Source organism: Numenius arquata, chromosome 12 (genome assembly GCF_964106895.1).
Source record: "Numenius arquata chromosome 12, bNumArq3.hap1.1, whole genome shotgun sequence".
NCBI classification, from domain to species: domain Eukaryota; kingdom Metazoa; phylum Chordata; class Aves; order Charadriiformes; family Scolopacidae; genus Numenius; species Numenius arquata.
In genome coordinates, this window is record NC_133587.1 from 42,028,493 (window position 1) to 42,041,410 (window position 12,918).

Here is a 12,918-nt window from a genome sequence, read left to right on the forward strand (position 1 = left end):
GTAGGGAGGAGAGGATTGTGGGTTGCAAGATACCTTTTCCTCTGATGCTACTGGCACCTTGAGGATGGAATATAGCAGTTTTGGTCCTGCTTTTTGTGAGACCCGACAGCTTTGCTGAGCTACAGGCCAGCACTAGGGGAGCGGAGGAAGGAGGGTTAACTCTCAGGTGCCGAGCTTATCCTCAGCTCCGATCTCCTCCATCAGGAACTCCACGAACTGTCTGAAGAGAGATATCTCCCAACACAAGCAGGAAAACAGACAGGGATGACACCACCCTCACCACATCTGGAATAACTCCCCGCTCCGATTGCTTTTTCACTCCGCACAAGCGGAGTTGGGACACGATCCCCATGCTAGGGGGGAACAGCGATTCGCCCATCCACAAATCCACTTCGCGCTGGTGGTGGCCGGGATTAAAGCCTGACAAACTCCACGCTCACAAAAAGAGGCTGACAAAGCAAGGCAGAGAGAGAAGAGCTTTCAAGACTTTCAATCGAGAAACAAAGCAGCTCTATACAAAAATGACGAGCTCTCCATTTGCTTGTAATCCCCAAGGCCAGCTCGCTGCTGGCAGCTTGCATCTTAATGCCTTATTAGCTTGCGCTTGGTGTTCTCACCACGCTGCAAGAGAAATGGACAGAGATTGCAAGGGTTTTCAGCATCTCCAAAAGTCCCACCGCCACTGCAGGGAGGCCCTGCCTGCGTTTTATCAGCATTTAACAAGCCCTGCCTAATGGATGAACGCGGAGACCCAGAAATAGGGAATTTCACAACCTGGATGGCAAGTTTCCTGCGGAATGAGCTGAATTTAAGGCAGGTCTGGCGGATTGCAGGGGTCTGTACAGTCCACCCTTTTCAGTGGCAACTCCACTGAAAACTCTGCTGCCAGTATGTTCAAGCAAAGAAACAGGTTGGAATGGTGAGTTGCCCCCCCCCCCCCCCCCAAAGTCCCTCTTTCCCCCCCAAATCCTCTCCCTCAGCACTTAAGAACTACAGACAGTCTGAGGCAGAGAGGTATCAGTGTGCTGATAAAAACAGAACTCGATTCACTCCTGGCATGACTTTGGAAGGGGGCTGGCATAACTTTGGTATAGCGAATTCCTTCATGAGCTGATAAAGGCAGCAGCATATTGAGTATCAAGCCCTCTCGAGGAAAATTCTGCTGGAATTAGAGAGGTTTTGCCCAAAATCACACTGCAGCATTGCAGCTTCCTCAACTGCACCAACTTACGGCACGTGCAGCCTGAGAGGCAGCTGCTTGCCAACTCTTACAAACAGAATTTGCTGACGTGCAAAACCTTCACTCTTTTTGTATTTCATCTCCATTTCTCATCTTCTTCTGCAAACGCTAAAGAAACGACATGATCCAAGGCTGCAAAACCACATTTCAATTCACGGGCACGATGCCTGGGCTCTCTCCCTGCTTTGCTGTCCAAAGGACTCTCAATATCTTTCTTAACTCTTCTCTTGTTTCTGCTGCCGAATGGCCTGTAAAAAGATATCCTTCACTTGGTCCATTGTGTCTTGATACAGTTTAAAGTCTTCCTCTTTCTTTCTCACAGTCGTCTCCAAAGCGGCCTTCAGAGCTTCGTTCTCATCCAGCTGGATCACGAGCCTACGAGGAAACAAAAGGAAAACTTTTCATGTGAGCCGCGGAGCCTCAAAGCAAATTAAAACAGTGCTTCGGCTCTGGGGAAGGAACCACTGAAACACATGCTCGCTGGTTGTTTTATGACAGGCGTGAGAAAGAGCAGACTTAACACTTGTTCTTTCTCTCTGAGAGGTCAAAAAGAGTATTAGATGACCAAGATACTTTTCAGATCTGTTTTGTTAAAGATTATAGTTCTATTTTAGTAGTTCATATACTTTAAATATGAGAAGAAACTTCTTTACGGTGAGGATGACAGAGCCCTGGAACAGGCTGCCCAGGGAGGGTGTGGAGTCCCCTTCTTTGGAGATTTTCAAGACCCGCCTGGATGCAGTCCCGAGTAACATGCTCTGACATGCTCTGGGCAATCCTGCTTCGGCAGGGGAGTTGGACTAGATGATCTTTACGGTCCCTTCCAACTCTAAAAATTCAGTGAAATTCAGTGAAATTTTCACTAATAAGCTTGCAGTCAACGCATAAGGAAAGACAAAGAAAATAAAAGGTGTCTTCCTTGCACGTGTTTTGTGTTGCTTAAGATTAGAATTAGCTTAACATTTGCACTAGCTTAACATTTCTGGGTGTCTGTATAATTCTTAGGAAATTTGTGTAAGAATGACATAGACAAGCTCAAAGCTGAGGATCTGTGATTTCTACAGAGTTTCTTAGGTTTTATCTCCTGAGGAGTGGGTGCAGGTAATATCACTTCTAAGAGGACGGCAATGAATGTGAGCTATTTTGAGTATACACAGCACGGAGGAAGGGAAACCGTACCTTGTGCTCAGCTCCTCTATCTGCGATTCCAGAGGCAACCTGGAAAGCTGGGCTGCAGAGAGCTCCTTCCTACCGCTCACATTCAAGGTGGGTCTTGAGTGACCCACAGACTGCCCTGTAGATTTAATCACAAAATGGAGTTTTAGTAAAACAAGCAATAGTTTTCACTTGGTAGCACACCGAGTAAATCTCAGGAAACTGAATAAATACTAAGGAATCTGTTCAGTTCTGTGTATATCCAGGAAGATACTGGAAATATATAGGACAGGCTTTTATTTTAATCTCCTTCCAGCAAAATTAAAGCATGATGAGTTTGCATTTCTGGGCTAAATGCAGTGATATGTGTGCCTGCTTATTCAGAGAAGATAAAAAATTCACCACTCGAGAGGTGCGGGGAGAGAGGTTGCCAGTGAAGACAGAGGGCAAAAAGTTGTTGGGTACCTCAGCCTTCTCCTTGTCTGTTGTTACTAATTTTTCAGTCTTGCTCATCAGGGCGGGTATGCTTTCTTTAACCTCCCTTTTCTGGCTGATACACCTATAGAAGCCCTTATTATTCTTCTTTGCATCCATTCCCAAGTTCAGCTCTGGCTGTGCCTTGGCTTTCCTGACCTCATCCCTACACAACAGGGCAGCATTCCTGTACTCTTCCCGGGATACCCGTCCCTGCTCCCACTCCCTCTGCATTTCCATCTTGCCCTTTAGTTTGACCAGCAGCTCTCGACTCAGCCATACCGGTCTCTTGCCTTCCTTTCCTGATTTCTTACACCCGAGGATGGAGAGCTTTTGCGTTATACGGGAAGTGTCCTTAAAGATTTGATCCTTTTGATCTTGAGGTTGTGTTTTACAGGACTGAGGAAAACCTGTTCTCCTCTGGGATTATCCTTCGCTAATTAGAAATTTGGACAGACAGAAAAAAAACCTAAAAGCATGAATAATTTTAAAACATAACTGGGTTGTTTCTAGCTACTTAGCATCATTATCTACTTCCCTTGAATTGCAGAGACTAGAAACATTAGATTAGCAATTAGATCAGCTCTCTCCAATTTTGCACTTTCAGAAAGAAAAGAAAATATTATGTTAATTAGCGGGTTCTCCAGTCTCTATTTTATATTCAAGCTTTTTATTTCTTCTTCTTTCCTCAACTCTCTGGAATGAAAGCGTTTAGATAACCTACATGCTCTGCTGAAGAGGTACATTACAGACTTGTAGACTCGTTTCTTGCACAAACTCCAGAGAGTTTTGGCACATCGCAAGGGGCTGAGCTCTCCTCAAAGAAGGGTGGTGAAACACATTGTTACCCACTCATCTTATGGAGTTAGACGGGATTTCTTCTTCTTAGTCTTACTGCCAAGCCTTTTCTATTTCTTGCTTTTAGGCCTTAAGCAAACAAGGCTAATGAACTAAATATTTAGTAAGACGGAACCTGTCACGCTGGTAAGAACAGCCTGTTTCCTCTATGAGACTTCTGCCAGTCTCCCCGAGGTGAGTTACCGCACCGTTATACAGCACAACTCGACCAAAACGCCTCAGGACCTGGAGAGTTTATCGCTGTATCTCTTTGAGGTTGCAAGGGAAACCTAAGTGGAGCCCAAGTATGATAACAGAACATCAAAAGAACATCAACACTTTACACTACCAGCTTGTATAAATGTCTGAGCACTCAAAAATTCAGTTAAATTCCCCTCTAGAAGACACCACCAAAATGTTCCCATACTATTTAAGGCATAGAGTCACTGAAAGTGTATCGCTTTCAGCGGTACAGTATTCCCACAACTCTCACCTGGCTACTACCTGTCCCTACACACACCTGGATTTCTTCCTCTGGGCATCTGCAGAACCATATGAGGACTGCAAAGCCCCTGACCCCCAAACCCTCCTGGGAATCACAAAAGGCATTCCATGATAGCACTTTTGTGAGGCCCAGCACTGCTCTCTTATCAAGATGAATGTCCTATATCTTATATCCAAAGGCTGCAGCACTTTGTTTCTAAGCACTAGGTTTCTATCAGGATCTAAGTTTTGCTTCACTACTTTTTCTGCTCAGTTAATGCAGGTGAGACAGCTCTAAAAATCAGTGCTCGGAGAAAAACACATGAGAATGAGTCAGTGTTGGCTGGAGCCCTTTCTAAGGACACAACAGTTCTGCTCTAAGGAGAGAGGGGAGTAGGTTTCAAGCAATCATTCAGTCCCCATTCAGGTTCCTCTGAATCCTGTTCCCATACACCTAATACTCCCTATATGCTGGATGGGTGAATGGCAGTGCTTCCCTGGAGGTCCTGAACACCGTATAGATGTTACACTGGACACTCTAGGTCTCCTGTATGATTCAAGATCACAGTGAACAACAACGTGATTTTTTGCATCACAGTCCTGCTCCAGAGAGAACTTGTTGTGAAACACGGATAAGACCAAGAGGACTATGATGGGAGATACAACGAAATGCAATGCAGTTCCAGTAGCATTTCTTACCTCAGTCTGACCCATGTCTAAGGAGAAACAAGACACCAATGGAGGTGGAAAGGGAGGTGGCTGCTTATAGAGGTGATAGCGCTCAGTACAGGTCAGCTGTGACGTGAGGAGGTAGCTTTATTACACCGTAACGCTGGATGGAAGCATTATGGAAAGCCACATCATGGATCTGCTGAGCTGCGGGGCAGTCCCTCTACGGCCCAAGATCATGTGTTTCAGGCCAAGAGTTTGTACAAGGTCTTTGATGAGGCCTGTGACCTCTTTAATCCCCGTAACTCAGCCCGACGGCATCCTAGTATTTGTCAAATTGAAATTCCTATTCCTACCGTTCATATCCTGGCATTTAAAGTCTTTTTACTTTATGAAAATACAGATTAAAAGGGAAACCACTGGAAAAGTTTCCTTAAGAATATGTGCCATTTTATTGGTTTAGACATTTTACAGAATCAGAGTCCTTAAGCAATAAAAGGATCTGATCAGGGAAATAAAAATTTAACATCCGCCATGAATTCTTCTCCTTTAACTATGCTAGCGAGGCTTTCATATTTATAGCAGGAGATTATCATGTTCATGGGATAATAAATTACAACAGATCTAATTACTTCATCACCAGCAATAGTTTTTCATAGACACTGACAGGCCTTAAATTGGGATGCGTCCTTTAATTCTGCTCTTAACCTTCAGATGAATCTCTCAGGCAGAAGTGCAAAAGGGACACAGCGGTGGGCATGGTGGCAACACAGAGCAGCGTCAAGGTTTTTTTTTCTGTAGACTCTCACCCCATGAAAACAACAAATTGCAAAACTCCTGGTTAACTCCACTTAAATCTGTGGCAAAATCCTTTTGAATTAAGCGGGGGCCCAGGATTTCACCTTCTGTATCGGTCCACTGGTCCAAGTAGGTCCAAACTTGGCCGTGTGTAGGGTCAAGAACTTGTGTAGGTTTGCTAGATAAGAGTCCAAATGTTGTTGCTGTCTGTTAACCAGAGAGGTGGGAGGGGGGACACAGCTGTAGATAGGTGCTCCACCTCACCTGTTTTGCTCCTCAGGGGAGGTTTCATTGAGCTTGTGTTCCTCCCTGGATCCATTTGCAGCTTTTCCAGCTGCTGTTCCAAAACGACACATCGCCGGCGCTCTTCCTGAAGCCTCTTCTCAACTTCCAAGACTTTATCGCTGCTTTCCTCCACCCTGACGATAAGCAAAAAAAAAAAAGGTAGTTCAGCTTCTTTATGTCACGACTATGAAGGATCAGTCAGTCTCGATACTGAATCCTGCTTCACGTTGTGGGAAATCCTGCTCTCAACAGGAGGGAAAAGGGAGAATTTTCCATGCATCCATAGGCAAAAATCCCAGTGCAATCGTTCCAGATGACATCCTCCAAATTTGCAAAACAGAATTAATTAATGAGTACAGTTGGAAATAATGGGTTCATTAACGGAGGTTGCCTAGATCCCTTAACACCGGCTGCTTGTGTGAATTTACCACTCAGACGAGCAGGCAAACTGCAGATTTCTGAAGAGGGATAATAAATATTTTTTTAAACACAACTGGGAAAATTTGGACGGAAAACAGCTTATAAAAACACTGTCTAGCATTTCGCTGCTTTGCATCAGTGTTCTGCAAGGGAAGAAAAGAAACTCGATGTTGCTTTTAATAAACTTGACCATTAGACACTACCGTGGAAGGAAGCGAGTGGAAAAGAAACCGATGGGTCGCTCTGCAGAACAGAACGGAAGAGCAAAGTGCCTCTCTATTCACCCCACACACCACCTTAGAAAATTAACTACAAAAATACGATGTGCGCCCACAGATGCAGTCAGTGGGGCATCTCGTGGGGGGCAGGGCCTGATACCAAATGATTTAAAGGAGTTTAAAGCGCGAGAGAAACCTGAATTGACTCACTGTATTGTATAGCGCGGAATAAAAGAATTTCCTTCTTGACCCCACGGTGATTGCTGATTACTCCCTGAATCAAGAGGCTTGATTAGTCTAATTTCCCTCCTAGCTGGCATAACTAAAAAAATATTACAACTCTAATAAAATTATATCACTGTCTTAAAAATCTAGCTACAGGCAAGACTCTGACCTCCTGCGGCAGTGAATTCCCAGGCTGGTGACACGCTATGAGAAATTCTATTTTTCTGAGTGGTTCTGAATTCACTAAACTTTCACGTGACCAGGTGTTCCCCTGGCATCCACGTCAGACAAACAGCGGAGGAAAAATGACAATGACTAGTGTTTTTTTTAGAAAATCTTCTGCCAATACGAATAACTTAAACTAAAATGTTCCTCTAGCTCTTCCCTTCCCTAGCAGGGCCCAATCCTACAAACCGTTTACAAGGGAGTATTTCCTGACAGTATGTTCTGCTCCGCAGTAAGTGATGGTGAAACACAGTCCTAAATTCTGGCAGCTGCTGTAGAAAAATCCCATTCATGTAACCATTCCCAGTGCTCCTCTCTGGAATTAAGCATTATATATGTTACCTGAGCTTTGCTGACCCACACTCCAACAGAAGGGAAGGGAAAAGGAGGAACGTCTGATTTTTTTACATATATTCATGTTGAAATATGACTGGATGCTATATTATCCGGAGGTCTTCCGAGAGTTATTGCACACAATCTCACAAAATTTACTTTACCTGCAGGAGCTCTTGATAAATGTGTGATAACCGTGGAGCTGCTGAATCATCAGTCTATGGTACATTTTACAAGCAACTGTGCATTTCATTAACTCCGTGTTCTTCATTATCCCATATTCGTGATGGCCCCATTTCAGCTATCACTCACACCTCCATCCCTGTCTAATTGCATAGCTCTATTAAAGTCCCTGGGCTTACCAACAAGAATAAAATTCTCCCAGTGTGTGTATTTCCAGGATTTAGCCCTTAAAAGCATAGGGGATGACATCTTTAACCACAGTTACAAACAACTGTATTTTTCTGACTGCGATTAATTGTACGGGACAAAAGTTAGACAAGTGAGAAATGATAACTAGCATAAAATAAAGGAAGCAAGTAAATAGTGCCTATTGTATTCAAAAGCACACAGACAAAAGTGTATCTTCCCACAAGCTGGAATACAGATATGGGAATCAAATAATATACATTCTTTAACTGAGAAAAGAAGGATTAGCTAAAAGACTTTGTCTCCCCTGCCCTCCTAAAACATAGCTGGCTTTTAACGTCATATTAAACTGAACTGAATAATAGAAAAAAAAAATATCACCGCTATGCTTCAGTTAAACCAGAAGAAAATCATTTAAAAAGAGGAAACTCAAAAGAATGTGAAAAGCTTTTGGACCAGAAGTCAGATTATAACTATAATTACAGTATTCACTACTGATGAGTAATATTGCTGCCTAAATAACACCACACATATATAAATACACAAGTTCTAGTTGTATTTAGGTGCAGCAAGCTTGAAGATGACTCCATTGTTTCTGCTCTTTGTTCTAAAAGAATAATAAAAAAAAAAATGAATCATCAACCAGGCAGGGAAATTGAGCAGAAACAATTTAAAAGCCCCTATTTAAGGAAAGGATCACACTGGCAGCGTATGGCCTGCTGTACTACACGCTATAGACTCTCCCACGTCTCAAGGGCTCCTTAATCACAGCATCCCACAAAGGATACTGGCAGAATCAGCCGCTACCTTTTCTGCAGCACAGTGACCAGTTCCAGGAGCCTGTCTCTTTCCACTTCAGCAGCCTGGCAGAGAGCCCTGTGCTCTGTGATCTGTGTCTGCAGCGCTTTCAAATCCGGGCTGTCAGTGCCAGCAAACCTAAAAGCAGCAGAAGCACAGAGAGTCTGTTTCCCGTTTCACAAATGAAAGAAATGAAACAAAGACGGGATTTGAAAAACATATCAAAATACACTTGTCTGAAGGAGAAGCCAGAATGCAGAGCCGGGCTCACTACCTCCCCCCAGCATCAACCTCTATACTGCAATAAATGGAATAGAAATACTTGGAAATAAAGCCACCGTGAGTTTCATCGGAAAGGTCTTTTCCCTCACAAGGATGCTCTCCCTTCCCATCACCCCTGAAAACAAACTTCCACCCCTGCTCAATGCACTATCACTGACTCTCCTCCCATCGCCAAAATAAAAGAAGCCTATATGTGGATTCTCCAAAGTGCTGGGCTAAGCTATTAAATGCCACGCTATTGATTTTCTCCCACTGAAAGCCTTCAGGCAGCATTAGTACAAAGGCTTTTCTTGTGCCTAATACGTGTTGAAAGGAAGGGGCAGTTTTCCCATGTATCCCATTATTATGTACTTCATTACTTCTCTGACCTCTTTGGACAGGAATATTCGGGAATATCTCTTTTAGAGCAAAAAGCAGAAATCTTGGTGATTGGGGGTGAAAAGAGATTTATGGGGTGTAAAACTAGCAATCAATTAAAAAATTAAGATAGCAAGAAGATGCTCAAGCCTGTGTCAGAGCTCTTTGGCAGTATCGGGTAGAAAGGATGGCGAAAGGAGCTGTTTGTTACAGAAACAAGGCAGATGAGGACAAGGCTTGCCAGCAGCTTGCGGAGCGTGGCAGGAAACCTCCCTTGTTTAGGATGAAGTTTACATACGTACCTTCCAGGCGGGATTTTATTACTGAGAAGAGAAGGCTTAGTAGCTGCCGACTCTACCAGGGTATGGCCCATCTTGGACACTGTGCTGAGAGGAAGAAAGCTTTGTCAGGCACTGAGCTCTACAGAGGGCAGCCCTCCAAAAACTTGGGTCATTTTCCAGTGTCTGTGTTTATTGCTGCCTTGTAGGGAAAAAGCCTCTCAGAACCTCCTCAGTGGGGATCACGTAGGCTCCGCACGCACAATAGCTCAGCTTCCTCCCCGACTCCAAACCACGCCGCAAAAACACCTTGTGTCTCCAACGCGTAAAAACTATAGCTTAGTGTTTGATCTTTGTGCTTCTGGGGATATTTTGCTGGGCGCTCCAGACCAGCGTTGTGAAGCTCCACGTCACGGAGAAGCCACGCAGCAACTCGTGAGCTCTGTTTCCTCGCAGGCACCGCCTTGGACCCTTGCACTGAGCACCCAGGGTGAGAGACGAGCCCAGGTTACTGTGCTCATTTGATGGTGCTTGCATGTGGAATGCTTTCATAACCAACGGATCCCCTGTTCTGCAACAGGACCTTTCAAAAATATATTTTATAAAGTTTTCTGAACCCGTTTACTTTGTGGAGACCCTCAGGAAGATATGTCAGGCTTACTGTTGTAAGAGAAGGAGTCAACCGATAACACTAGAGTATTGCTTCCAGTCTGGACGAGTTTTTTGCATAACGATACGTGTGCTTGGGACATCAAATTCCAGTGTGTGTTTGTTTTCCGAATTTGAGCTCAACTGCCTAAAGGAAAATCCCTGTAGACGGAGCCCTTGTTTCCTTGTCTTTAGGCAGCAGCTGCCCGAGGATAAAGCCTTAATATTATGGAACAGGCAGAGCTGCCTTCTAGGCTAGGAGTGGTTAATCCTAAAATCAAGTTAAATTCGATAATGACAGAAGTGGCCCAGTCTAAAAATGCAGATTTTAACTTCGAGATCTCCAAGGGGCTTTAATTCCTATTTATAGTGTTTTTCATTTCATCTTTCCTGATAGGAAAAGATGATTCGCTGAAGTAAAATGGAATAGAGACTTCATCAGCATATTAAAGTTAATGGAATGAGCGAGCCCTGCTGACCAAGTTATTAACGGCTCTTGCAGTTTTCAGACTCATTCATTGCCCACCTGACATGTCAGCTATTTTCATGACAGAGCTATGTTAGCCACGTACACAAGCAATAATTTACGCATTGCACTTAGTGGCTTCTACAAAGCCATTACCCGATCTCATTTTCCCGCTCGCCTTCCTGCTTCCCAGCAGCAGACATATGAAGTTAAAAAGCGGAGGAAATATAGATTTGCTCCACGAGAGAGCAACAGCTTCCGCAGAGTTAGAAGTGGGAGAACAAAGTCAGTCAGAAGGGTATAACAATGGAGATGTGGAAACTTTCAAATTTCAGATGTTTTAACTCTAACTCAAAAACGCTTTTCTTAAATTTTGTAGTAACGCTCTACTTAAGACTCAGGGACACATCTGACAATTTTAAAGCCAAATTCAGTGTCTACAGTAATGTGGTGAGTTAAAATTACATAGAAGAAAACAGTCCCAACTTTAACGATGAAAAATTTCCTCCTTCCTCAGAAGACCGGTCTCAAATCCTCATTGTCAATTAGACCGTGAACTTTTTAGCAACAAAAGCAGCATTTTAACAGGAAAGGATACAACTTGCTCTGGTATTACAGTCTCTTTACACCGCCAGAGTGACCCAGAGTTACATCAGTCTAAACAAAAATCAGATTTACTGCTGTATTAAGATTAGTGTAATTTACATGGTCCTCAGCGAGGCTTTAAAAAGGGTGTTTGTTAAGAACAAATGATGTGGTGTGTTTTCAACATTTCTGCAAGTAAATCCTACTCGAAGCGCATTTATTGATTTAAATAATGTACCAGTGATTTAGCACTTACCTAAAATGGCATTTTGCATTAAATCGCCACCCTGCTTTCAGAAGTCTGCTCATTAGAAGCCCCGTTTCTCATAAGACAGAAGAATCACAGGCACTTAAGCTAACCACATAAACATTATCTGAGCTGGAGAAAAAGAATTAGCTGCACTACCATCACGCCAAATGTAGTAATGTCTGCGAGTCTGTATATCTTTCTCTGTTCCAGGATGAAAAGTCCAAGAGATAATGTGATTAGAGATTCCCATATACTGTAAACAGGCTGCCACAGCTGCTGGCACACAGCACTCGTGGTTTGATACAATTGTCTGGGAAAACCATGCTTCTGAATAACTCACAACAATTTTAAACATTGACATTAGGGTCTTCTTACCGAGCAGATCCAATCCTTCCAACCTGATTGCTGCCTGATGCCAGAGGTTTAAGCAGAGTAAAACTCAGATCTTCTGAGTGCTCAGAAGGTGGTGTATCAGCAGCTCCCGAACCGTCCCCTTGACAGGCAGATTTCTTCTGTTAATGTTGGAGCAGGTTATAAAACCAATTACACAGTTCAAAGGAAAATAGCTGCATCGATGCCTAATCAGCAGCTTATGATTACTGCTACAAGCATGCCAGAATTTTTGATTTACAGGACCTCCTCAGAAACTTTTCTTTAGTTTCTATCCAGTGCAGGATGGAAACAAAGCAGAAGTCAGTAAAAAGTGCAGTTTGATATGAAACCATAGGGTGCACACAGCGTTGCTAGAGAACCCACAGCACAGCACCACCACTACCAGTGCCTGCATGGTTGGTTTGTGTCCCTAACCCAAGTTGGGTTCAGTGCTCCAGCCCCCATCACGGAGGGATCTGACAGATTCACAATCTCACCGTAACCCTATGAGGGTTTTATAGCAATGGGAATTGGATGTCTAATTACTCTAACAAAACCTCACTGTAAGATTCCAGACCACAAGAGGAGCCTTTGGCAGGTTAGTAGACTGCCTCTCCACTCTTATTCTTGTTGCTCTGGCAATGGGACCACCTTGAATCTGTCAGTTTGCAACATTAGAGCATAAAAGTTGAAAACATTTTTAACATACTAGTCCATAAGGCACCAACCTTCCCAATTCTTTCATTTGTACAATGAAATTTCCATATGCCTGAGAACCATCAGACTCATATCAATAGCCTGGAGATCTGTGGGAAAGGAAGTTTTTAAAATGGTTTACGGTGGGAGATGAGAATAACTTATTAGGGGTCTCATCACTCATAGAATGGTTAGAGTTGGAAGGGACCTTAAAGATCATCAAGTTCCAACCCCCTTGCCGTGGGCAGAGACACCTACCACTAGATCAGGTTGCTCAAAGCCCCATCCAGCCTGGACTTGAACGCTTCCAGGGATTGGGCACCCACAACTTCTCTGAGCAACCTGTTCCAGTGTCTCACCACCCTCAGAGTAACAAAATTCTTCCTAATATCTAATCTAAATCTCCCCTCTTTCAGTTTAAAACCATTACCCCTGGTCCTACCCCTCCACCCCCT

The 12,918-nt window shown here is 43.6% G+C and overlaps 1 protein-coding gene across 3 annotated transcripts in view; it reads right to left on the reverse strand.

Moving 5' to 3' along the window:
- Window positions 1–468: 468 nt before the first annotated feature.
- Window positions 469–12,918, reverse strand: part of CCDC13 (coiled-coil domain containing 13) — a 33,366-nt gene continuing 20,916 nt past the window's right edge. For 2 of the 3 annotated variants that reach the window (XM_074157075.1, XM_074157073.1), the window contains 6 exons: window positions 11,771–11,907; window positions 9,471–9,554; window positions 8,539–8,667; window positions 5,921–6,075; window positions 2,420–2,534; window positions 469–1,615 (listed from right to left, as the gene is read on the reverse strand). In XM_074157075.1, the coding sequence (XP_074013176.1) occupies window positions 1,456–1,615; window positions 2,420–2,534; window positions 5,921–6,075; window positions 8,539–8,667; window positions 9,471–9,554; window positions 11,771–11,907 (780 nt within the window). In that variant the 3' untranslated portion in view covers window positions 469–1,455. The remainder of the gene's footprint in view (window positions 1,616–2,419; window positions 2,535–5,920; window positions 6,076–8,538; window positions 8,668–9,470; window positions 9,555–11,770; window positions 11,908–12,918) is intronic. The other variant, XM_074157074.1, reaches the window with a different exon arrangement.